Here is a 24675-nt window from a genome sequence, read left to right as displayed (position 1 = left end):
GTTTCATTCCACATGTGTTCTACTGGTGGCCCGATGCTCATACAGTAGCGTAGACTTAAGGGGGTATGGACTCCAGTATAATGTGCCAAGTTCTAAAATTTCGAACCCTGTGGTAGCCCAGATGAATGCTTTCGAAAATCCTTAGCATTGCTAAAGTACAGGGTGGCTTTCTACATCTAGGTACGCATTATTCATTTATCAGATTCCTAGTGGGACTACAAAAGAAATACAACTCCAAACTACAGGATTGGGCTTTCGCAATCAATAGCTATGCATTTTTCTTATGGCCTTTTGTTCATTACTAATTACTGCAATTAAATCGTTGTTTTCTTAACGGGCCTTACCTTCAGCAGCCTTGACAAAGATAATATCACCATCTTCAACGATGTAATCTCTACCCTTGGTCATCAACTTACCTGCAGACTTGACACTAGCTTCGTCTCCGAGTTCAATCAAGTCTTCGTATTTGGTAACAAGAGCCAAGATGAAAGTTCTTTCCAAATCACCGTGAATAGTACCGGCAGCTTGTGGGGCAGTGTAAAATCTTCTGATAGTCCATTCTCTAACTTCATCTGGACCACCAGTGAAGAAGGAGATCAAGTCCAACTTTTGTCTCATGGAGACAATGATCTTTGGCAAAGCAGAGGTAGCACCGATTTCCTTACAGTAAGCGTCTCTTTCTTCGTCAGAGCCCATTCCAGCCAATTTTTCTTCCAAACAAACAGAGATTGGAATGATAGAATCACCTGGAGAGTTCTGGTCAACCCATTCCTTGATTTTCAATAAGTGCTTGTTCTTCTTTCTGACATAGTCTCTTTCAGATAAGTTGATCAAGTAGATACATGGCTTGGCAGTCAACAAGAGCATTTGGTTGATGACTTCGACTTCCTTTGTGGTCCACTTGTTGTTGGCAATTCTTTGACCATCTTCCAACATCTTGATGATTCTCTTGACCAATTCAGCTTCTTCCTTCTTTTGCTTGACTTCCAAGGATTGACCACCTCTCTTGGTGATCTTTTCAACACCTTCCAAGTGCTTTTGAGCAAATTCAATATCCTTCAATCTTAATTCTTCGTGAATGATTTCCAAATCAGCATAAGGGTTAACTTCATCGTTAATGTGAATAATTTCAGAGTCATCGAAACAACGGACAACTTGGAAAATAGCATCGACAGCACGAATGTTGGCTAAGAAATTGTTACCTAAACCTTCACCGGCGTGAGCACCCTTGGTCAAACCAGCAATATCATAAATGGTCATGTAAGCTGGAACTTCACTTTTAGGCTTGTACAATTCACATAATTTGTCGAATCTTGGAGAAGGAACAATAACTCTAGCTTCTTCTGGTTCAATGGTGGCGAATGGGTAGTTAGCTGGGTTACCTAAAGGACATCTGGTAATGGCCTGGAAGAAGGTGGATTTACCAACATTGGCTAAACCAACGATACCAGACTTCAAGTTGTTACCTGGTCTTCCTAATAAAATAGGCTTTTCTACGACTCCCTTCTTTTTTGGTGGCATTTTGAATAATATAGAGAAAGAAACTGCAACTGATGGCTCCTATGTCTATAAGTTGCGAGTGTCGAAAAATTTTTAAATGTCGCGATGTCGCAGGTGAAGACATTATTCTTCAACAATTGTGATATCCAACTTCACTACTCCTAATGATGATCAAAATACTGCAAATAATAAGGAGCACCAGACAGTTCAGCACTCTGGTAGCAAGAGTACAAGCTGCTAAGTCATCCTGTGTCGCTGGAACCAAGCTCAACTTGAAGATCAGGAAAAATGGTGATGAACCAGTTGCATTGGAAGACTCCGAGTACCCAGAATGGTTATGGGATATGCTTGATAAAAAGAAGTGTGATGAGAAATTGAAAGAGACTGATTTCATGAAGTGGAGAAGAAAGCACTTGGGAAAGGAAAATGCTAAGAAGATCAAGAGTAATAACTTTTTGGCCAATGTTAAGTAAACTTGAAGGTCCCACTAAGTATCATCATTGTAGGCCGGGTCAAAATTAAAAGAATATCATTGGTTAAAAATGCAATCACTATATTGCAGTTCCTTAACACTTTAAAAAGCCCACTCTGACTTAAGAGGGAGTACAGTCCAATAAAATACTTGTATATACTAAATCAATACTAAAATTGCGATTCATTGAAATCTATACACTACTATTCAATCTAGAGTGTCATTTTTTGGAACCAGTTCCATTACTCGATAACTCTAATGTGTTCGCTGGTGGTATACTTAATTTGGGCAAGGGAAATGGTATCATCGTCTAAGTCGAAAACAGCGTACGCGGATCTCAAGAAGTTGGAACCGACAATAGGTTGGTCATTTGGAACAATTCCAAATGCACAAACCAGGTTACCAGTAGCATCGTGACCGGCTTCTAAGACCAAATCAGTGAATGGGACATTGATAGTGGTTTGACCGTTGAAATCGTACTTAATGTAGTTTTCCTTTTGCTTCAAGCCACATGGAACGATGTAACCACGGGCGTTTTCATTGTAAACTGCTCCTGGAGCAATATTTTGAACCAACTCATAAAGAGTGGCGTTTGGTAAAAGAGTCAAGGTGGTACCGGAATCAACAATAATTGGCTTGTTGCCGAAGTCAACGGTATTATTCAGTATTGGAGAAGAAGAAGCTGAAGGTTCAGGAGTACCTGGGATACTAGTGCTGTTAGCAGCAAAAGCAAAGCCGCCAAAATCGAAGACGAATTTTCCTTCAGTAGGAGTTCCGGTGGTAGCAGCGATGTGAGGAACGTTACCGGTAGCAGTGGAGGTGGGGGTAGGAGGAGGCACGCCGCGGTTAACGATGTGGGCCGAGATCGACTTCAATGGAATTTGCAAAAGGTGTGGGTTTCCGTTCTGGTCTTTGGTAATGTCGATTGGGACCAATTCACCGCTATACTTCGCTCTGTCGACACCTCCGAACAAGATGGTTCCAGAGGTATCGGAGGAAGTGCCCAAGTACAAGGAGTATGCAATCTTATTGATGAGACCCTGCTCTTTCATCAAGGCAGGGATGTTGGTGTACTTCTTCTGGGCACTTTCTTGGACTTGGTAGGCGATACCGAAGACACCAACATTGGAGTCACTGTCGTCGGCAACGGCAAAGGTAGCATTGTCTAATTTCAATTGTGGAGTTAATGAAACGACATCGGTACCCCAAGCACCACGAGCGTAGGTTTTGTCCAAATACGAGATCGAGAAGTTCTCGCCGTTTGGCTGCCAGGTTGACGAAGCAGATTCGTTAAAAGTGCCGTAGCGGTCGCAGTCGACATCACCACCGTGAGAATGGCACTGGGGGTTGATCGAGCTCATCACCCAGAGATCGGAAGATCCACTGTCAAGCAACACCTCCACGGAAACCGGAGGGGTACCGATGGTGACGTTGGTGACATAGAAGGTTTGTTCGTTGGCAACACTAACTGCGAATGGCAGGTCCTTAGAGTCTCTTCCAAACAAGTCTTCCACAGGAAACTCCTTTCCGATGTCCACCAAGAAGTTGGACAAGGCGCTGGACAAGTCCTCCCCGTGGAGAAGGTTGAAGTCCATTTTGTAAAAACCGTCGCTGGCGTGGGCTGCCAAAGCGAGGTATGCGGGAGTCAAAAAACGAGTGAATAGCATGGTGGTGCCAAAGGAGTGTGAGCAGAAGGAACGACTAATGGGGGACTGCTTGACCTGTTTTAGAGATGTAGCGGAAATGGGTGCTTTTTAACCTGTCTTGTTCCCATAATAGCCCAAAGCGATCAACCCATCTTGATGGGTTTGGGATCATAACTCACCGCTATTGTGAAACACAACCATCTGGCCGTTTGAGGTAATACGTGGAGTGCACGAAAAAGCCTGGTGGTTGGGGCTTGCTGGCACCTTGCAGCCTGCACCCACTGCTGCCGTTTCTGGGGATACAGGCAGTCTCTGGTTGGTAGGGAAGCCTTCTGGACCGCTAGCACCGCGTACTCCAACAGCTACTGGAAAACAAGTCTGCTGCAGAGAACAATGCCCCTAACATGTTCTATTGTCATCATGGCGCAGGTGCATCTTTCATGCAAGGCACGCGGTACCTAAGCCGTCAGTGCGACATGTGCTATATGTCACTAGCCCTGAGTGGCCAAGAGCGACATCTGGCCGGTGAGGGCTTCTATCGGCGGCTGTGTCGTGTCCCTCGGTGCCCTTGACGGTTCAGGATGCCCAGAAATTACCGGCCTGCACCGCTGACGAGCGAATGACGTGTTGTGGTGATTGTATTGCTTTGGCTGGGATCCCAGTTAGCCCGACACGGTAGCAACACGAACAGCACATTTGTTGGACCCAAGAATGTGCTGGCACCGCGCCAGGTGAGGGGCAAATGTTTACAATACAGTAGCATATGGGCATTGGTGGTGTTTCTATTAATCTATACATGTTACCAGGGATTGGACTCGAACTCATCCTCTCCCCATGGCTTGTGTGCCAAAGAATTGGGCATTTGCACCTGCTTGAACAACTCGTCTCCCTTGATATCCAGAGCCTTCTCGTTGGTCTCTGGTAACTCCTCGTCCTCAGCACCAGCATCGTCGTCCTCTCGTTGCTGATCATAGTCAAATGAGTCGTTGAAAGCGTTGTTCTTGTTCTCGGTGAGAATGTCGTCCACATCGTCAACGATACTGATGGGCAATGAGGGTTGATACTTCTTGTTCCGCAACACCCTGATACCCCCAAGACCTGACCCGTACTTGCTGATCATCTCAGTGAGGTTGGGCAACCCCACTCCGAAAATAAAATTGGGGTTCAAGTATATGTAGATTTCTTTGGTTAAGAAATTGCTTTGGGTCATGTAGTGCTGGTTCATTCTGGCTATCTGCGTCTCTCCTTGTTCATTCATGAGGTTTTTGACCAACTGAGTCAATTTCTTGGGTAGTTTTGTTTCCTCTACTTCATATCTGTACAACTTGTTCATTACTTTGAACAATTGGTAGTAGTTCAAAGAATCAAATTGGTTAATAGTGTTTATGAGACTCTCCTCATCTGTCAACAGAGACATACATTGCAACCATTGCAATAATTCAATGGTTGGTTGTAATTGACTCTTTCCCACATGGTACAACGAATTGTAATAGAATCTCAAAAAGTGAGGATCTTTGTTGGCGAGCTCCAGCTTCTCTTCCTTAAGGAGATTTTGCAACTGAGCATCGCCATCGCCCACAAGCTTATTCAATCCTCCAATACTTTCGGGAACACTAATTCTATAATTATGTGACCTGAGCCAATCCTCGATCGCAGAGATATTAAGTCTTATCTGAATGGCCTTAGTTCTTCCACAGTATCTAGATTGGCCAATTATTCTATTAAAAATGATGCAGTTACTGTAGTAAAACACTTGTGAAAAAGTTTGTGACCTGATGAGATTGTCCACTTTATGGATTTTTAAGACGTAGTCTAAGGCTCCAAGAACTTGAAGATACCGAATAGGTGAAGGTTTCATCAACTCGTTCTGACTTGGGGGATACAACATATTGAAAATATCCTCATAAGTATTAGGATGCTTTTTTTTATTCTTAAAGAAGTTCCAATTCTTAGCATACAAAACATTTGAAACGTCAACCAAGCTGGTGAAGTCTAACAAACACTCATCTACTAGCAAGCTCAATCTTGAGTTAATAGACAATGAGAGTGTGGCAACTAACGATTGAACAACATTGATGATCTCTTGTAAAAACCTTGGGTAAGAAGTATAGGTTTCACTCTTCCCCAAGTAGTAGTGAAGGAATTGAAGTACCGACAACCAGTAGCTCAATAATACAATGTCGCCACCACCTGCTTGGGCAGAAGAACCCCCATTTGCTTCTTGTGTGGCCATATTGAATACTCCAGATTTAGTATTAGTAACCGCTCTTAATCTGGCCGTAAAGCAATCGAAAAGAAAGTTGCTCAACTCTTCACTTTGGACTTTAATATGTGAATAACGAAGAAGCTGGAAGACTATAGCAGCAGGCACCCTCGTGTCGTGTTGGAATTGGATTCTTTTGGTTCTTAAGCTGAATATGTAATCCAATAATGACGGGATGTCACTGTCTGTGAACTTTATATATTGCTCAGGCAAGAGCTTATCGTATTCGAAATCAGGCAATGTTCTAATAGCTGGGTCCTGGGCTAATAGGGCTTCATCGTCCTCCTCGTACACCGATTCGGATTCTTCTTCTTCTCCAATCGCTGAGCTTGCAGTGATACTTTGTAGCTTGATCTTGGTAGCAAGATCATCTACTATGGGATCTTCTTGCTCGAAAGCTGTTGACTTATAAAAAGTATCTTCTTCTGTGATACCCGAACTTTTGCCTAACAAATTGTGAGACTTGAAGTATTCATAAATTTCTGTCTTCTCCGGATTGATCAAGCTGATGGCATTTTTGCCATCGTCCTTTGGAGATAATTCCGGATCGGCCTGGTGGTTCAACAACAATTTAATGGTATCCAATTGGTCAAAATGCACGGCCCACATCAATGGTGTATAGTTTGTCAACGTGTCAAACAAATCAGGGTCAGCATTATAGTTGGATAACAAACTATCAATGACACTTTGGTTGTTAAAGCAGATGGCATACACCAATGCACTTACCCCGTGATCATCAGTGGGATACAATTTGTTCACCAACTGGGGATTGTTTCTTAACAAGCTCTCCAAAGTGACCAAATCACCCTCGGATGCTGCTAACAAGAACTCTATGAAAAGTTTCTTGTCATCTTTACCCAATGCCTCAGTTTCAACTGAGTTGGCTGCAGTTTCTAATGCAAACTTTAATGCTTTCTTGGATCCAAGGATCTTGGCCAAAAGTGGATCCGAGTAGTTGAGAATACCTGGAAGGCTTGATCCAGTGAGGGACAACAACCCTGGGTTACTTCCGGTTGTCCATGCTTCCATTGTATGGTTTCTGATCTAGACCCCTATACTCTTTCGTTTGCTCAAATCGTTCTGGGGTGACCGAACGGGTAAAGTTTCATCCGCATCTTCTATATACAGGGACGATTTCATGAGGATAAAGATTCTAACACTTCTTCATCCCACCCGTTAAGATGTCCCGATTATACCAAAGGGTAGTTATCCCGCTCGTGGTGGCCACCTTGCTTCTATGCGGGTATATATTGAGCTCACATACACCTAAGGACACGCTCATCAACACCGGTTCACACATTATTGATTCATTCGCTCACATCACCGACACTACCTCTTCACAGAAGGAGCAAGCAGGGCCGAATGGAGGTACTGCTGACAACTTGGCCAGCGGTAAAAAGACCCCCACAACAGAGGAAACCAAGGAAGAGGTCGAGGTCGATCCCTGTACCGTCATCAACCCATCGAATCACGGATTCATCGATATGAGAGCCTTATCTTCTATTGAAAACGACGGCAAGGCCTTACCATGGATCTCACGAGGATATGAGAGTGGATACAACTATACCATTGGAATTTGCTCAAATCCTTTCAAAAGACAACACGAGGGAGCCAGAGATATCCAGGACAACGTCAACGCCAGCAGTATAGGTGCGTTTTATGTGGACCCCAAAACCAGTAAATACGTTTCCATGGGAGAGTTTTCTACCACACCAAAGTTTATTGGTAAGAAGCTTACCTTGACCTACGAAAATGGTTCATACTGTGAAAACACAGTGAATTCTGCCACCGGGGAAAGAATGAGAAAATCAACAATTTTGAAGTTCACCTGCGATCGTGAAATGATGGCGAAGGCTGCAGTTTCATTCATTGGCTCCTTCAACGATTGCCACTATGTGTTTGAAGTAAGGTCCCATTATGCATGTCCAGCTGCCCCAAAGAGTAACAACTTAGCAGTCATTTGGATATTTTTATTGATCGTATCCGCTGCTGTTTTGGTGTACGTATCTGGGGGTTTGTTGTATAAGCAAATGAAGAAGCAGAACAAAGCGTTTACGCTGAAAGCATAACCAGCTAGTCTGGCATGGACGCGTGTATATTATTGCATATAGATAACTATTTAAGCTGAGTTAGAAATAGAGCTACTCGGCAACCAAAGAAAATTAAATGAAGGATTTAAAGAATGTAAGTATATCATTTTCAGGGGTTGTTTGCCCTTGGGGCAACTTAAATGGACAAAACCGGACTTTCAGTGCGTTCGTTAAATTTGGATGAATGGATTTGCCCAGAAATTTATGCCTAGCTTGACCACATGCATTTTAGTCTGTCACCCCCTTACATTAGTATTACTATTTTGTCATATATTACTGTCTATTTCATCTATTTCATATAAATTGTTTATCATAGCCGTAATTACCATTCTGTAGGACCGAACTTCTCCCCCTTCTTCAATACGTAATAAGGTGCGCTCTTGAAGTCCTTTGTGTTTCTGTAAACTGTGTTACCCCACCATGTGAGCTTACCACCTGGGTAAGACACACATAAGAAGATTATCACACCTGCAATTGCCACACCTGCATCGAACCCAGCTGAGATAACATTATTGTATCTAGTGTGGAATGCAGTCTTGAATCTCTTCAAGTAGAAGTTGAAGACAAAACAAGTGGCAAAGTATAACGAGTAGTTATACAATGTGGATGGTGGAATGTTTCCGGGACCAGTAAAGAACACTGGGGAATTGATTCTACCAAACCATCTAGTTGGATACTTCTTCCATAAGTAGTAGGTAAAGAATGGGAAAATAGCACCAATAAGGAAAAAGTACAATAATGGGTTGTAGATCTTTCCTGGTGAAAACAATTCTTCAACTAATGAAAAAGTGATTGATGCTGTAAAGATAACCCTTCCACTTGCACAAGAAAATTCAGTTCCTGGTACGCAAATGTCCTTGATGTTGAATCTCATCCATTGCTGAACACCAACATTAACCAAGGAAGCCAAAACAGTACCATAAACTTGGAACATAAATAACGTTCTAGGAGGAATCTTCATATACTGGCCTAACTTCAAGTCCATAGCAAAATTCAAACCTTGACGGTTAGGAATGAAACCAACTAATTTAATGATCATGTTGGCAAAAGGATTACCCTTGAAGACATATCCGGCTACCAACTCAGTAATGATGTTGAGACCAACGTGTTGGTTGGTAGTAGATTGAAGAATAGCTTCGAAAAGGAATGTAGACAAGGCAATTGCAATGGCAAGAATAAGACCATACCATGGAGTTTGACTGTACTCAGGCCAACCACAAACAGCGCCGAACCCAAATCCAATAGCCACCAAGAAAAGGACACCTGACCACCAGTAAGGCACATCCTTGAAGTGCTTTTTCATCAATCTTCTGTGAATATCATCCCCAGTGTGGGAGGGGTCTTTAAGTAAACCAAGGATGGTCTTACCATTATATAAAATAGAATGGGTAATGAGCGAGGTCACAGCTGCAAAATTCAATGCATACGACAATAAGTATGAATAGGAGACGAAGACAGGAGAGTATGCCTTATAAAGAGCCTTGTCTACCTTTTTGTGTTTGTTTAAGATTCTTGTCACATTGTAACTCTTTTGGGTATTGTCAAATGAAGTTGAGCTGATCATTGGCATGTACTTTGCATACCAAGTGTTGGTATAATACAAAATTGGCAAAACAATCCAGAAAAAGATAAACACCGAACCATAGGTATTTGCAGCCACATTGAATGGGGTTGCTAATGGAGAAACACTCAAAGCTTGAGTAATTTGGGTCCAGTCAAAAGTGATTGGGATTCCTACCGCTAATCCAGAAGATGTACCAAAGATTTGGTTAACCACGGTGTTATTTGGAGCGATCCAACAAATCCAGTTGAAGTTTGAGAGACCTTTGAATAAGAAATCTGGCACCCAATACCAAACAAAACTGCCAATGGTAACGATATAGAACATCTTGAATCTGGACCAGTTGAATCTGGCAACCTTCACAGCATCCACAATGTCAGCCTTTGCCAAAGTTGTGAAAATGGTGGCAGTAACCAAGGCCAGGGGCCAGATGGCAGCTGCTGGGTAGACCACCCATCTTTGTGATAACTGGGCTGCAGAATAACCTAACATTTGCGAGGTAAGGACAAGTAAGATTTGGTATCCTACCGAAACATCTATGTGGTAAAAGTTGGTGGTTGCAATAAGAATGTTCATAGCATATGCTGAAGATGCAGTCAAAGACACGATAATGGTCAAAAGAGCGTGCTCCTGGATACCAAAAGGTGCTGGATTAAGGTTGAAGAATGGAGCATGCTTGAATCTGATATCGGGCAATTTTGCCAATGCTTTTCCAATTGGGAATGAGATAATTTGAGCAACAACATAACTGATACTTATAGATGGATATCTCAAAGAAAAGAACTGGTTAACTCCTGCAAAAACAATCACAAAAACTGTAACCATAAACCAAGATCTCCAATGGTTCAAATGTACATTTGGGTCCACTTCCACCGAAACAGCAGCACGAACCTCGGGATATGGCGAATTGGTCATGAACGTAGGGTCACCATGGATAAAATCAAAGTTAGTCTCATCGATCTCAATAACGGTATGCGTTGGATCCACGCTATTTCCAAGACTCAGTTTCTCGACATCGCTGTCAACCTCGATATGCTTCTCAGCCTTGACGTCGGATTTTTCAAACCCTCTTTCGGTAAATGATACCATATTCAGAGTCTGAGATAATTGATGTCGATATTGGCTTCTACATTGTTGGTATAGCACAGTCTTTTATATATTCTCCATTTCACTGTGGCTGTTATCTATGGAAGGTGCCGCATCTGGATCTGATCACAAAGACCAATCAATTTGACACAAATGGACTAGTGACACATTAATTCTAAAGTATAATCCGCAGGTGCAGAACTAATTCACGGAGATATACACAAGTGCCACTCTCGTGACCTGATGAAAGTTAATTAAATGTATATTTTCTAGCGAATATTTGGCTGATCTCCTCGAATCATGCATAGATTTCGGGCGTCATTAGATAAGGACAGTTTAGAACAGGGATAGATCGTACCCCCTGGTGGCACTTGCTGGCAAATGAGTAGCCCTTTTACTACCACTGCCCCCCATTTGTCCCACCTTCAACTTCTGGGTAATTTTGCTTGTCTGACAGTGACACCTCGACACCTCCAAGCAATTCTTGGCACCCTGTTCATTCTTCATAGCCGCGTCTCCTGTGCATGGGCCACACTTCTGGTCGAGTTGTGGATATACGTAAGGTCACGTGCGCCAACAAATCGTATGGTTTCTATGGGTAAGCAACCCTTTATTGTCCTGTGGATCTCGACTCCACAATTATAAACAGGAGAATGCCTACGGGTTTTAGCTTTTCTCTCCAATTACAATGCCGATACCGGCATTAGCCTTCCACCACAATAGTTTCGGCAAACTTGTGTTCTCTACATGATCGTTTGTAAGCTTATTTTTACTGTTTCTTAACACCTATACATTTAATATGCCCCACTGGTAATAATGGCACTGAAGTTTTCTGTCTCGGCCTTGGCTTCGATCTTTGCAACAATCTTACCGCTAGAGTTTGCCAATCTAATCATAACGGCCACCTTTCCGCCCCAAACGTCCTTACCCAATAATTTCAAGATGTGGGAAGTAGAGTCGCTAGGCACGTAGTCAGAACCATCCAAAGGAAGTAAATTCAAAGTTGACTTCAACTTAGTAACTGCATTTTCCAAGGTGTCGGCACCGCTAATGTGAGCAACAGAACTTTGGTATGAGGGCAAAGCATCATAAATGGCTGTGAAGTTGGAGTTGTATAATGGGGTGACAAAGTCTCCTGAAACAATTTCCAAGTCGTCCACTTGATATTCGTCGGTGTACCCTTCATCCCTTTCATCGACATTTCCTTCTTCGTCAATAATGTCCTTATTAGTGTATGCAACAGTATTGCCAAACGCAGCAAGAAGTTCTTCATCTTCAATGCTTGGAGTACTGAAAGATACGTAGACGGTACCGGTTTGGTCTGGCTTCAATTCTGACAATGGAATGATAAAATCTTCAACATAGTCTTCGTTGTCTGGTTGTGCTATCACGGAAATGTCCTGTAAGACAGAACGAGGTAATGTGTTGGTGATATTGTACTGCAAAACCAATTTCTTTGATTCAATGAAAAAGTGTTTGACGACGGTGACAACGAATTCGTTCTCCTTCTCTGTCAAGTAAACTGGAACCATAGTCGACTTGGATAACTTACCATAAGCTTCGAATTCTGGGTAAGCAGAGAGTTCTTGTGCGTATTCTTGTTGTTTCAATAAGTCATTAGCAACATCGTCACTGCCAGCCTTTTCGGTATCCTTCTTACCTTCGTCCTTGGAAGCACTTTCCGAGGCATCTGTAGATCCTTCATCAAGCTTGTTGACCTTCTTATTGTATTCCAATGATTTCAATTCTTCGTTGGTGATGATTGGAACTTCGCTGATATCAAACTTGGTGGCAAAGTTGGCTTCGTTGTTCAAATAGTGGGTTAACTTACTTTCCAAAGCAGCTAAGTCGTATTTAGAATCAGAAACAATCAACTTCTTTTGGTTGCTTGAGATGAACTTCAATGACAAAGCAGCTCTGTCTCTAACTTCATCATCAACATCGTTCAAGCATCTGCCCAACAAAATCTTGACATTGGATGCAACATCGCCTCCACAAACGGAAGCAAACTTGGCCAAAGAAATAATTGCGGATGATCTCACAATGGAGTTTTCCAACACCAATCTGTTGTAAATGTGTCTTATGTAATAAGATGGGTTTGTAGTGTGTGGACCCTCATCACCTAACAAGTGCAAGATACGAACAGACAATTCGGTGAACTCACAATCTTCTATGAATTCACACAAATTCATCAAAATCAATTGTTTGGCACTGGCATCTGGTAAAAATTTGATCAAGTCAAACAACGCGTCGACAATGCTAGTCTTTAATAATAATGAACCATCTTCTCTCAACAAGTCTGTCAAGAAGGCAACCAACTTTTTGTGTTTACTTGGGAACTTTAAGGCCAAGTTTTCAATTGCTTCGATGATAACAATCTTGAAGTCTTCAGTGATTTCGTCCATAAGGGAAGTCATCTTAGTGATTAACCTATCAACACTTTCACCACCAGTAGATCCAGTGTCAATAGTTCCGGCTCCCATGGTCTTCAACAAAGTAGTAATAGCCAAAGTGGAGATGGCTCTGTTTGGATCATTGATCAAGCCTTCTAATTCAATGTTCACGATAATGATCTTCTCTGGATGCTTAAAGGAGATCTTATTGATTAATCTAATGGCAGCGAATCTAGTAGCAGTTCTTGGCACACTCAATAATTTTTGTAAGGTAGTAATAATGTTCATGAATTGATCATCCTTAATCAAATGTTGCAAGTTGATCAAGGTCTTACATGCTTCCAATTCCACCATATCAGACTTGTGCTTCAAAAGACCAGCCAAAATTGGGTACAAGTGTTGGATCAATGATTCGTCGTCAACTAAAATCTTGTTGATGTATCTGATCAATTGAATAATCGACAAAGAGTTCTTCAATGAAGAGCCTTCAGATAAGGAGGTGATCAATTTAACCAAAGCCATTTTATCATAGTTTCTCAAGTGGTACAATAAACCCAAGGCATGGTATTGATACATGAATGAAGTAGCAGGTAAGTTCGAGGTAGAGTTACCATAGTATTCATGTAATTCGAATTGACTTGAAGGGAATTGCTTGTACGATTGCAAAGTCTCCAATGTTTCATTGGTGAATCTCTTAACCACATCCTTAGCAATAGGAAGTAAATTATAAGATGAGATCAAAGCAGCGGAAGATAAGATTGGATTTTTGTCAACAATAGCATTCTTGAATAATCTCTCAGCTGCATTGACAGTAGTTGAATCTAAAACCTTGGACAATGTTCTAATAGCATTAGGCTTGTAGACAGAGTCGCCCCCTTGGATATCCTTCATGATTGAAGAGGTAACCATCAAAATATCGTCGGAGGTAGCTGCGAGCTCCTTAATGGTCAAGTAGACTAATTGTCTTAAAGATTGGTTCTTATCCTGGAACAATTTGGAAATAGAAAAGAACAAGGTGGTAGACTCCTGTGCTGGAAAAACTTCACCAGAATAGATCAATCTCAACAACTTGGCTAAAAGACTCCGACACTTTTTGGCATCAATAGGTGATTTGTTGAACTGTTGTAAACACTCTTGAAACACCGCCATCTTGTCAGGCGATCCAGTGGAGCTGGAATACGCGTCCTTGTTCTTGTAGGACTGCGTGGACATCTTGACAGTGGTAATTGACTTAATGTGTTGTGTGATGCTGAACACTTGACGTGTTTAATTGGATCTCGTTGTTGTCGAGCGAAAAATGTTACGTAATGACTTACTAAGTGAGTATCTTTTTTCACTAAATCTCAGTACCAACCTTGAGCATCAGAAGTCCATCAGATCGTTACACCCATTAGACCAACCTCCTTCACAATGTTTGGACTCACATCTATAATTAAGAGACAAGTTGCACCTGTATTCTCCAGAAATGTTTTTACTCCAAGATTATTTACCCCTATAACGTTGCCAACTTTAATGATCCCAGTCAGAGGTTTTAAGGTCAGAACTTCGGTGAAGAAGTTCTGCAAAGACTGCTACATGGTTAGAAGAAAGGGAAGAGTGTTCGTGTATTGTAAGTCAAATGGTAAGCACAAGCAAAGACAAGGTTAAAAGACATCGCTCTAGCAGAAGTCATGAAAACTTGATTTTCCTCCACAACTCATGAGAATGTATATCTAGTCCCCTGTCCCAACTTTTCATTCAACAAGTATTGCTAGCTACTTGCTTCCTACAGTATCCTTGACCTCTGTAAATAGAAGGATATACCGAACTATGCTATTTTTAATTACATATGTAGAAGCAGCTTCAAGTAATATTCAAATTCTGTTCTCCTCGCTTCTTTTGAGTGCCAGAAGCAGCTGCTTGCGCCGCTAACTTGACTGCCCTAGTAGTTGGTGTATGTACTGACCTGTTGTTGGCCATAGGTTGCTGATTAGAAAATGAAGCAACTCGAGCATTACCTGGCCTTTGCATCTGCAATGCTTGGTTCATGAGGCCCTGTGATTGGGTGGGTTGCCCAGATTGCCTCGAAGGGGAAGGCGAAGGTGAGTGAGAGGATTGAGAAGACATGACAGCTTCTTGCCATAACCGATTCAAAGTCACGTTAAGCTCCTGTTCCTTTTCCAGATAAATGTTGGACACTTCCCTGAAAGTACCGTTGGAAGAGCTTGAGATAACAGAATCACCATGAGTACTTGCACTCCCGCTACGATTCTTCTTATTCTTCGAAACCACGATATCTTTTCCTCCGTGTGCATACTTCTCCACCCTGCTCAAACTTTCAGCAGCAGGATTTAAATGTCTTCTAACATTCAAATACTCTCTGTTTAAACGTTCGAACTCTGTTCTCGATTGAATCGAGTTTTGATGACTATTTTGTGCCATCAATAACAAACCGTTAATGTTAGTCATGCTGCTTGAATGATTTTCTGGAGTACCGCTTAAAGCTACCAGATTGTTGGCATTTAGTTGCAAATTGTGCATATTAGACATTTGATTCACACTGAGTCCTTGACCTGCATCTCCCAATCCTCGTCCCTCTCCATTAGCAATTGCTGCTACCCTTGCAGGGTGATTGATTCCTCCTGGTGTCAAAGGAAACATAGGCTGCTGTTGTTGTTGATCCCTTAAATTTATGGGACTGGGATTCACAACACTGTTATTGTAATTATTAGCAAACATTAGATTGTTTAATGATAGATTTGAGAAATTAGCTAAGTTGTTAGGGTCCAAGTTTGAGATATCTAACAACGAGTTTTCTCTCTGTAACCATAATCTTTGTTGAGCTCTAGTCTCTAAATTGTGTGGCACTGAGTTTTGATCAGAGTTGTTATTGTTAGTCAAAAAGTTTGAAAAGTTGTTCACCCCGTTTGGTATCGCATGTTCATGCTGCTGATTTTGGTTGATCTTCTGATTTTGATGTTGATGGTGATGATGATTTTGATTTTGAGTAACATTTGAATGATGATTTTGCCCTGGAGTCTGCTTTTTGGATGATAAATACTGACTGTTTGTTCTTTGCAAGTTATTAAATATCGTTTGATTTGGTTGATAGGAGTTATTCTGAATTACATTTTTATTGGTAATGACAGGTTCTGCAAGACTCTCTATTGGATTTGCTTTAAAAGAAATTCCGCTGTTAGGCTCAAAAGCATTAGAATCAACAAACGATTGATTTTGAGGGATGGAAACATTCGAGCCTGATTTTGTACCATTGTTGGAATAGGCGTCAGAGCCTAAAAGCTTTTGATGCATTAGTTGATTTCCGAGTCTCTTGTCAAGTTTCTTGGTTAATCCTGTAGATTGAGATAATAACAACGAACCGCCATACATGTTGTTGGAGAAATCATCAGTTGAACTGCGAGTGCTAACAGTATGCTTGGAATTGAGCTTATTGTATTGGTTTTCCTTCTCCTGCGAACTTGTCAGGTCATCATACAATTCAGATCTTTGACTTTTTTCACTGGTTGAATCCACAAGTTCCTGCCTGGTGCTTTCCTCTGATTGATCTTGATAGTTTTGACTGGAAGACTCATATTCCCTTTGGTTGTGGCCACTTTCATAAGGGTTTTCATCCCTAGGATGCATTTTCTCTCCAAAGGACTCGTAAGACGCCTTCTCGTTTCCATCGGTTCCCAGAACCATTTCACCTTCGTGCAAGCTATCAGATTTTGTGTGGTCTTTAGAAGGGCTAGTGTCCAGATGTTGTGATTGATTGAAGTAATCTGCCTCATTATTTATGCCTGAACTGTCCTTTGATTCTGCACCCTTGAGCATTTTACTATCGTCGTTATCCAAATCTTCATAGTCGTCATTATCGTCCTCATTTAATCGCAAGATTGCCTTGCCCTTCCGGCCGCTTGACTTAAGTCCGCTTAGCGGAACTAGTTGTCCCGTTGAGTTGTTCAATCCCTTTAAAGATCCCGTGGATTTGTTCAACTTTATCGATGTATTAGAGAGAGAAGGCTTAAGCGGATGCAAACCTGTAAGCTTGGTGACTGATCGATTGTTCCTTTTTAATGATGTATTCTGTCTATTTTTAATGAGACCATCTGTAGACTTGGATCTATTCAACACTGGCCTAACCAAGTGCAGAGAAGATCCCGAGGGAGATGCTAATTTGCTAACCAACTTGTTGTGTGAAAGCGAGCGGTTATGTGTCTTAACTTTGGGGTGCTTTTTAGGCGCTTGAGTTGGAATACCGGGCAGGGGCGTGACATTCGATGCTGAGGTTATGGAACTCCCTGACAGGTTTAGTTTTGGTCTTCCACGCCCATCCCTCTGGGCTATTGAAGTGGAGATTACAGATGACATCTGATGGCTCAGTCAGACATTAACATTCGGTTGGGTTATAGTGACTGGAGGTCACGTGTGACGAATGCGGTAATGTGGAATCTGGTGCGCACCACTCAAACGGCGAAGCAGTACAAATTGGGAAAGGTCACAACTGTGATCCTTCCAGCTGTTCTGAAGCAAGCACATCATTGGGACTATAGTCAGCTTGGTCATTAATTGGCTGAATAAACTGATAAAATTTTGAGTAAAACCATTCAATCCGACGTGACTACTTTAGCACACTATTTTATTGGTTCTTGTCACTGTGTTGAGGCCTACTACACAACTCGATACTTTCGCTAGAATGCTTCGGTAACTACTATGTACTAGTATGGTTCTCATATGAGTTCAATGTAATTAAAAGATTGTAGTTATTATTAGAGCAAATAAACTAGGTCATGATTTACAATATTTTTGTCTTTTTGGAGTATTCTGGCAAATTTTGATAGAATTATTGATAACTTCTGAATCTTAAACCAAACGAAACAAAGATGGTAGCCAACGTACTTTCAATTATACACAAGCCCCATTAGACCAATTCAGAAGAACATTTACTCTTACTGTGGCTGCAAAAACAGGTGAACCCCTTTTACAAATCGTGAAAACTTGACTTGGTAAGTATGTATCTTTGGTAATATAATTACATAAAGTACTAATGTAGTGTATTTATAGTGATATAAAGATAAAAGCAAAGCTCTGTAGATGGAGGTTATTATCTATCGGCATGCAAATATACTCTGAGTTTTCTAATTCTTTGATGCTCATAGGAATTGGTCAAATTGAATTGTTATTTGGATGAAAGCAAATAAATGACTTAAATATAGGATAATAATATGGGATCGCTTGGTTTTTGCTAAAAAGTATTCAATAGTCACCATTATAATTATTAGTCTGTTTTATCCATATGAATATTGGTGTCTAACAAAATCTGATAGTTCAGTTTTGTACTGAATAGTATAGTTTAGCATTGCATTGGTACCCTGACTAATATGGTTAGTTGTGAACTGACGGCACTTCGAAGCAATTTTTTTAAAGCTGTACAAGATACTATCAGGAACACTTTGATGGCAATATTCGCTATCAACGGGGCTAATTGGTATACAACAATTATTATTGTCAATCTGCTTTGGAGCGAATTCTGGATGAATGATAATTCTCTACCCCAACGTACTAGGCTGGGCCAATGATTTTTACACCAAAGACTTCACACAGAACATGAATTGAACAATCTCAAGGACTCCCAAGGTCAAATGAATCTTAGATCAATTATAAAACTAATAGTCTTGCTAGTCTCATTTTGCTCGATTTATACCGTTCAGCTTCTGTAAAATTCGGCCTTTGAAACCGAAGTGTCGAAGGATATCATAAGTAAATTGATGATTGTTTCGATGTAGACAGATATTAGAGGACCTCTATTTTCTGGAAGCAGTTTTGTTTTGTAAGCTTCTCATTTTGTTCTGCTCTTCTCTACTCTACAATTTTTAGCCCACATCTATTGATAAGATGATAAAGTTTGACAAAATGAGTATTTGGACTCGACTAAATCCACCACACCACTAACTAATGTTTGTTCAATGTCCCTGAAGAATCATTTTGTTCAACTTTCGAGAGCATACGTCACATTTCTAAATATTATAGAATTTTCGAATTTGTCATCAATCACCCCTGGTTTCGAAGGGTCGCAAGGTTAATAATTAGATCTACGAAAAACTTCCTTCTTAGTTTATGAAACATGCATTAGATTTTAGCATGGTACTATTTTACAGATGTGGTGCTACTTGATGGGGCTCGGTAGATAATGCTATTCAGGACCAAAAGAAGATTCTCCACTATACGAATCGAAACCTCTGGATTGTCCTCCATTGAAACCCGAATTGTATCCACCTCTACCGCCTCTAAATCCTGGTCCACCTCTTCCACGGTATCCACCTCTGAAGCCACGACCACCTCTGAAGCCCCTTCCTCTTCCTCTGAAACCACCTCTGAAACCACCTCTATCGCCCTTGAAACCTTCAGCTTCGGCGGCCTCCTGACTAGCCTGGCCTCCAAATATACCTCTTCCAAACTGTCTTCCTTCTCTGAACCCAGGATCCAAATCGATGGATAAAGATTGTCCATCCAAATATGTAGATTTCAAGAACTTCATGGCATTCAAGGATCCTTCTTCAACTTTATATATGACAAAGCAGAACCCACAGGGCGTCATCTTGTTTCTATCAAGTCCCATAATGATTCTGTCTATAGGTCCACATTTCAGAAACAATTCATGAATCTGTTCTTCGGTGGTGAAGTGTGACAAGTTTCCCACATAGACAGTTTTCAGGTGGAGTGATTTATCCAAATTATCGAGATTCTGTCTACGGACTGCCCTTTTAATCAAGTAGGCCGACGGTTTGTCCAATCTCTCGGCGGAATGCTTGTAGTTTTCTTGTAAAAGCTCCATGTTGTGGTGTTACTGGTGTGATTTTTGATGATGGAATATGAATTGATTGAGAAGTGCGCGAGCCATTTGGTTCTGAATTGAGAATTGCCAATGATAGCATTAGCACCTTTGTATTCAGCTCATAACATAAAGTCATTGAAACACAGTCCGATGTGGGCAAGATTAGTCGTATCTGAGAGGACAGATATCCGTAAATGCTCCAACAAGGAAACCCTCGAAAAGAATCTCTGAGCATCGTCATAAAAATTGCTTGCATTACTGGCTTTAGATTAGAGTTCCTCTCTATATATATATACTTATATCTCAGCATAAACCCGCCATACTACCAGCGTTGAACTGAAGGAAGTTCCCAGTCATTATCCTTCTTTTTTGATCATTTTTCCATTACTTGCCTTCGCAACTTATTTTGGGAGACTTTCCATTATCAACACGCTTCTATTTACCTAACAGTCGTACGTAATTTGCACTTAATGTTAGAGACTGAAGCGTTTTATGTCACAGCACCTAAGCGGGCTGGCCACAGTTGGTTTACTTCGTGTGAAGTTATGCCAACCTTGTAGACGCACGAGCTCGCATAATCAAATTTGTTCGCAGGCCCTGCGCATTTTAGTTATCAAAAATCGTATTCATCACCACCACATCCATGTTTAAGTCATTCTTCCAGACGGGAATACGTGCCGCGTATACCGTGTCGGAAAACCCTACATTTGTTTCAGAACCATGGTCCATTTACCCTGCCAAACACAAACAAAGTGGCAGAGTTGTGTCCGTGTTTATCTTTGATAAGACAAAGTTTGAAGCTCAGATTAACAAGCTTTGTTCAACGAATTCCAGCAGCAAGAGTCCAAGGGTGATCATAAGTGAATGCTATGAATTAATCAAGAATGAACTCAGCCAGTTGAGCAAATTGAAGCATCCGCAGATTCTTACCATTATTGAGGTATTGGAAGAGACAAAACTGAAGTTTCTCTTTGTCAGTGAAGCATTAGTCGATAACTTAGTCACCGTGAACTTTTCAAAACAACTCGATAATCTAAGCATACAGAAGGGGTTATTGCAAGTCAGTAAGGGTGTCCAGTTTTTGCATAACTATTGCACTATTGTACATTTTAATCTTCAACCATCATCTATATTTATCAATAATCAAGGTGATTGGAAATTGGGAGGATTCAAATTTCTACAAAACTTGAACGAAATTTCACCACTGGAAAGAGATAACTTTTACATCATGAACAATTCTTCAGTGGTCCCATTTGCGAACTTGAACCTTAATTTCACTGCCCCCGAATTGTTGATCGACGCGCAAGTCAAGTTGGATCTTGCAAACGATATATGGTCATTAGGATGCTTGATTTACTATTTGTTTAATAATGGTGATACCTTAATTAGTTGCTTCGATCAAGACAGCATATCAGATTTCAAGAAAGAGTTCAGAAAGTTCGAAACCAAATTTTACAATCACAAACACACCGAGTTGAAGTACTTGTTAAAAAATGTCCCCGAGAAGTTATATCCGATTTATCCAAGATTACTTGCTAGATACCCCCATGATAGATTAACTATCGATGAGTTCATTGATTCTGATTTCTTCAATGGCAGTGTCATCAAGGCTATGTTATTCATAGACGAGTTTTCAACAAAGTCTGTTGATGAGAAGTTTATATTCTTAAAGGGATTACCAGAGACTGATGAACATGGTAACAGCTTATTGCAAGAATTCCCAATAAGTTTCAGGACACTGAAACTTTTACCATTGCTTATTGATTTAGTTATAAGTGAATTGAGTGTTTTAGACGGATCTTCAATCTCGGAAAATGTTGATCAACTATTGAGCCATGCTTTAGACATTACTTTCAAGATTGGCTTGAATCTTTCCTCATTAACATTTCAAGATAGGGTTTATGATGTCATATTGAAAGACAATCATAAAAATAAAAAGAATCCGGACATTTTTAAGAGGTTGATCAATTCATCTGTCAAAACCCGCTTAACATTGGTTCAGAACATTACCGTGCTAAAACAGAAGTTGAATGACAAACAAATGTTAGAGGTTGTCAAAAAGCTCGATGCGCTCATTTTGACTACAACATTCCCACATGAAAGTAATCAACAACAGGATCAGGTTTTGCTTCAAGAATTGTTCTTGAAATCGTTGACGGATTTGGTTTCGATCATGGAATTTCCCTACATCAAGAACACCTTATTGCCATTGATTTGTCAAGTTTTCAAGACCACCAGCATTTTGTCAACAAAGTTAGTGACCATAGAAGCATTTGGTATGTTTGTTGATAAAAAGATTATCGACAAAGTTATCGTGAACGAGCAGCTCTTTCCAGTATTGAAAAATTTGAAGAGCAGAGACAAACGAATTGTCAAGAATGTGCTAAACTTCTTCGCTAAAGTGTGCGAAAGTGAGCACGTAAACTTGAGTTTAGAGTCTTCCATCGAATCTGTGTTACCACAGTGCTTTAGTTTGGCGTTTGGATGTAATGATTGCTCCAAGGGAGAGTTCAGACAATTCATGCAACTCATCAATAATTTGCAGAAGGGTTTGACGGAGAAAAAGATCTCTTCCCTCTCGGACAGGGCCACTTCCCCGCTGACAGACGAACAGAAATCGTTCCAGTCATTAATTAATACCCAGTCAATTAATGAAGGTAACAAAGAAAAGATCACCAAAGCTCCTCAATCCAAAACCATCATGCAGCCAACGAGAAAGGCGGGAACTGGCTCGCAAAGACAACTGCCATCTACGGCACAGGCCAGACCAGTGCCCACGTCCCCACCAAGCCAGCAGACACTTACCCCCAGAGCAAAGGCTGCGCCACTCACATTGAAGCCGACTCAGCCAAAAAAGACTCCGTTGACGTTCGGTGCAGTTGACCAGAACTCTAATAACAGCAACTTATTTAATAAGCTCAACAGTACATTCAGCAAGGACGAAGACGAGTTTGAGGACTTCCAACAGGCCTCAAACACCACCAGTACCAGTAGCAATACCCCCGCCATCAACTGGAACACTAAAGCCCCCAGCACACCTACAATGGGCTCCATGACCCCAAAGGTCTTGCTGCCTACCACGCTCGTACCTAACAGTACCAACGCCAACAATTACCCCCCGGGCTTCGGAACGACCATCCTTACCCCAAATTCCACCACCTCGCATAAGAAAACAGCCCCAGCCGGTGCAACCAACGGCATCAGTGCAGCCAGTGCCGCAAACGCTGATCTTCTAGATTTTTTGTAACCAAAGTCCGCTTGTCAATCACGTGACCCAACCAATTTGACGTAGAACCGAGTAGAATGGATGAGCCAGGTGATTCCAGTGTTCTGATCAGACCATGGCATGCCACCACCATGCGTGGTGCCAGTCGTAATCGCACAGACCCCGAACGGCCCACAATGCTCCCTATCAGGCCATAGCCCGTATGGTCATCGAATGTTCCCCGAGGCTCGGGAAACTTCACACCACCGGTCGTTCCCGTCGTACAGGTACGAGCACAAACAACACAAAATGATTTTGACACGAGAGAAAATTTGCTTATAAACAAGCACTCAGGGAGGGTTTACTAATAGATATAGACAGTTCAGAATAGTACGGATACGCGAACGTCCCAGATAGAGTTCCTTACCTGTCATCTTCCTAGTTATTTATTGAAGAGGACCGTACACCACATCTCTCCCTGCCAAAATGGATATTGTGTTAGAGATTACGGACTACTACTTGTTTGACAGAGCCTATGCCTCTTTGCTTCCAAAGGGAGGAGCTGTCCACCAATATGTCGAGAAGGCCGCCTCCCTGGAGTTGGTGCAGAAGATCCCATTCTTGGGCCAAACCATACCCAGCGAGTTGTCTGTCAACGGTACAAGTAGTGCCGTCTCCACCACATTTGCATACTTGAGTAATGCAGTTTCCAACTTCCAGAACAAAGAAGAGGTTTATGGTTTGCCCAACTTCTTGCCTGCGTCCGAGTACATAGATGCATCGTTCTTGTCCAGATCAAACATATTCAGGGAAGTGCTCTCCATATTCTTGGTGACTGCTATCTTTGGATGGGTGTTGTACTTCACGGTGGCATATTTGTCTTATCTTTTTGTGTTTGACAGAAAGATCTTCAACCATCCTAGATACTTGAAGAACCAGGTCTACTTGGAAATTGTGCAGGCTTCCACGGCCATCCCCGTCATGGTTTTGTTGACCGCACCATTTTTCATAGCCGAACTTAACGGCCTTTCATGTTTATACATGGATATCAATGAGTCTACTGGTGGCTGGAAGGCGTTACTTTTCCAAATCCCTGCCTTTATTTTGTTCACTGATTGCGGAATTTACTTCATTCACAGATTCTTACACTGGCCATCCGTGTACAAGAGATTGCACAAGCCTCACCATAAGTGGATTGTGTGTACCCCATTTGCATCACACGCTTTCCACCCAGTCGATGGATGGTTTCAAAGTATTCCCTACCACATCTACCCATTGCTTTTCCCTTTGCATAAGGTATTGTACTTATTGTTGTTCACGTTTGTGAACTTCTGGACTGTTATGATCCACGATGGTAACTACATGTCTAATGATCCGGTGGTCAACGGTACTGCGTGCCACACTGTGCACCACTTGTACTTCAACTACAACTACGGACAGTTCACCACTTTGTGGGACAGAATTGGTAACTCCTACAGAAGACCAGACGATTCTTTATTCGTCAAAGATACCAAAAAGGAAGAGGAGGCTAAGTTGTGGAAAGAACAAACCGTGCAGATGGAGGCCATCAGAGGAAAGTTAGAGGGCGCAGACGACGATAGGGTCTATATCGAGTAGCTGATTTGACGTTAAAGGATATCGGATA

The 24675-nt window shown here is 41.5% G+C and overlaps 12 protein-coding genes across 12 annotated transcripts; 5 read left to right on the top strand and 7 right to left on the bottom strand.

The window, feature by feature from the left end:
- Positions 1–330: 330 nt before the first annotated feature.
- YBN5 (Obg-like ATPase) lies at positions 331–1521 on the bottom strand (the record flags this gene model as incomplete). Its single annotated transcript, XM_020211499.1, has 1 exon — positions 331–1521. One exon carries the CDS (start codon positions 1519–1521, stop codon positions 331–333), a length of 1191 nt encoding a protein of 396 aa, XP_020066044.1.
- A 143-nt stretch (positions 1522–1664) lies between these two features.
- MRPL37 (mitochondrial 54S ribosomal protein mL54) lies at positions 1665–1973 on the top strand (the record flags this gene model as incomplete). The annotated part of the gene is made up of 1 exon (XM_020209667.1): positions 1665–1973. The coding sequence occupies one exon, from the start codon at positions 1665–1667 to the stop codon at positions 1971–1973; it is 309 nt and encodes a 102-aa protein (XP_020066043.1).
- Positions 1974–2214: 241 nt separating this feature from the next.
- Positions 2215–3639, bottom strand: SAP7 (Sap7p; the record flags this gene model as incomplete). The annotated part of the gene is made up of 1 exon (XM_020206571.1): positions 2215–3639. One exon carries the CDS (start codon positions 3637–3639, stop codon positions 2215–2217), a length of 1425 nt encoding a protein of 474 aa, XP_020066042.1.
- A 778-nt stretch (positions 3640–4417) lies between these two features.
- On the bottom strand, positions 4418–6910 carry CANTADRAFT_47018 (uncharacterized protein; the record flags this gene model as incomplete). The annotated part of the gene is made up of 1 exon (XM_020209416.1): positions 4418–6910. The coding sequence occupies one exon, from the start codon at positions 6908–6910 to the stop codon at positions 4418–4420; it is 2493 nt and encodes an 830-aa protein (XP_020066041.1).
- Positions 6911–7050: 140 nt separating this feature from the next.
- On the top strand, positions 7051–8040 carry CANTADRAFT_25256 (uncharacterized protein). The gene has a single exon (XM_020207367.1). The coding sequence runs from the start codon at positions 7063–7065 to the stop codon at positions 7948–7950; it is 888 nt and encodes a 295-aa protein (XP_020066040.1). The 5' UTR covers positions 7051–7062; the 3' UTR covers positions 7951–8040.
- A 196-nt stretch (positions 8041–8236) lies between these two features.
- Positions 8237–10740, bottom strand: CANTADRAFT_25255 (OPT superfamily oligopeptide transporter). The gene has a single exon (XM_020207366.1). The coding sequence runs from the start codon at positions 10619–10621 to the stop codon at positions 8294–8296; it is 2328 nt and encodes a 775-aa protein (XP_020066039.1). The 5' UTR covers positions 10622–10740; the 3' UTR covers positions 8237–8293.
- Positions 10741–10907: 167 nt separating this feature from the next.
- On the bottom strand, positions 10908–11157 carry CANTADRAFT_25254 (uncharacterized protein). The gene has a single exon (XM_020207365.1). It carries the CDS (start codon positions 11123–11125, stop codon positions 10955–10957), a length of 171 nt encoding a protein of 56 aa, XP_020066038.1. The 5' UTR covers positions 11126–11157; the 3' UTR covers positions 10908–10954.
- Positions 11158–11367: 210 nt separating this feature from the next.
- SEC21 (coatomer subunit gamma) lies at positions 11368–14218 on the bottom strand. The gene has a single exon (XM_020207364.1). The coding sequence runs from the start codon at positions 14158–14160 to the stop codon at positions 11413–11415; it is 2748 nt and encodes a 915-aa protein (XP_020066037.1). The 5' UTR covers positions 14161–14218; the 3' UTR covers positions 11368–11412.
- Positions 14219–14421: 203 nt separating this feature from the next.
- On the top strand, positions 14422–14658 carry CANTADRAFT_88813 (mitochondrial 54S ribosomal protein bL36m; the record flags this gene model as incomplete). The annotated part of the gene is made up of 1 exon (XM_020211498.1): positions 14422–14658. The coding sequence occupies one exon, from the start codon at positions 14422–14424 to the stop codon at positions 14656–14658; it is 237 nt and encodes a 78-aa protein (XP_020066036.1).
- A 195-nt stretch (positions 14659–14853) lies between these two features.
- CANTADRAFT_4905 (nuclear cap-binding subunit 2 family protein) lies at positions 14854–19825 on the bottom strand (the record flags this gene model as incomplete). The annotated part of the gene is made up of 2 exons (XM_020209662.1): positions 14854–17234; positions 19228–19825. 2 exons carry the CDS (start codon positions 19823–19825, stop codon positions 14854–14856), a joined length of 2979 nt encoding a protein of 992 aa, XP_020066035.1.
- A 90-nt stretch (positions 19826–19915) lies between these two features.
- Positions 19916–23072, top strand: CANTADRAFT_4904 (uncharacterized protein; the record flags this gene model as incomplete). Its single annotated transcript, XM_020209661.1, has 2 exons — positions 19916–19993; positions 20478–23072. 2 exons carry the CDS (start codon positions 19916–19918, stop codon positions 23070–23072), a joined length of 2673 nt encoding a protein of 890 aa, XP_020066034.1.
- Positions 23073–23516: 444 nt separating this feature from the next.
- ERG3 (C-5 sterol desaturase) lies at positions 23517–24647 on the top strand (the record flags this gene model as incomplete). The annotated part of the gene is made up of 1 exon (XM_020209469.1): positions 23517–24647. The coding sequence occupies one exon, from the start codon at positions 23517–23519 to the stop codon at positions 24645–24647; it is 1131 nt and encodes a 376-aa protein (XP_020066033.1).
- Positions 24648–24675: the final 28 nt, after the last annotated feature.

The sequence above is a fragment of the Suhomyces tanzawaensis genome (assembly GCF_001661415.1).
Source record: "Suhomyces tanzawaensis NRRL Y-17324 unplaced genomic scaffold CANTAscaffold_2, whole genome shotgun sequence".
Classification (NCBI taxonomy): Eukaryota; Fungi; Ascomycota; class Pichiomycetes; order Serinales; family Debaryomycetaceae; genus Suhomyces; species Suhomyces tanzawaensis.
This window is presented reverse-complemented; position numbering and strand designations above follow the sequence as displayed.

Coding starts and splice junctions, on each gene's coding strand:
- CANTADRAFT_25256 (XM_020207367.1), top strand. CDS start 7,063: ATGTCCCGATTATACCAAAGGGTAGTTATCCCGCTCGTGGTGGCCACC.
- CANTADRAFT_25255 (XM_020207366.1), bottom strand. CDS start 10,621: ATGGTATCATTTACCGAAAGAGGGTTTGAAAAATCCGACGTCAAGGCT.
- CANTADRAFT_25254 (XM_020207365.1), bottom strand. CDS start 11,125: ATGAAGAATGAACAGGGTGCCAAGAATTGCTTGGAGGTGTCGAGGTGT.
- SEC21 (XM_020207364.1), bottom strand. CDS start 14,160: ATGGCGGTGTTTCAAGAGTGTTTACAACAGTTCAACAAATCACCTATT.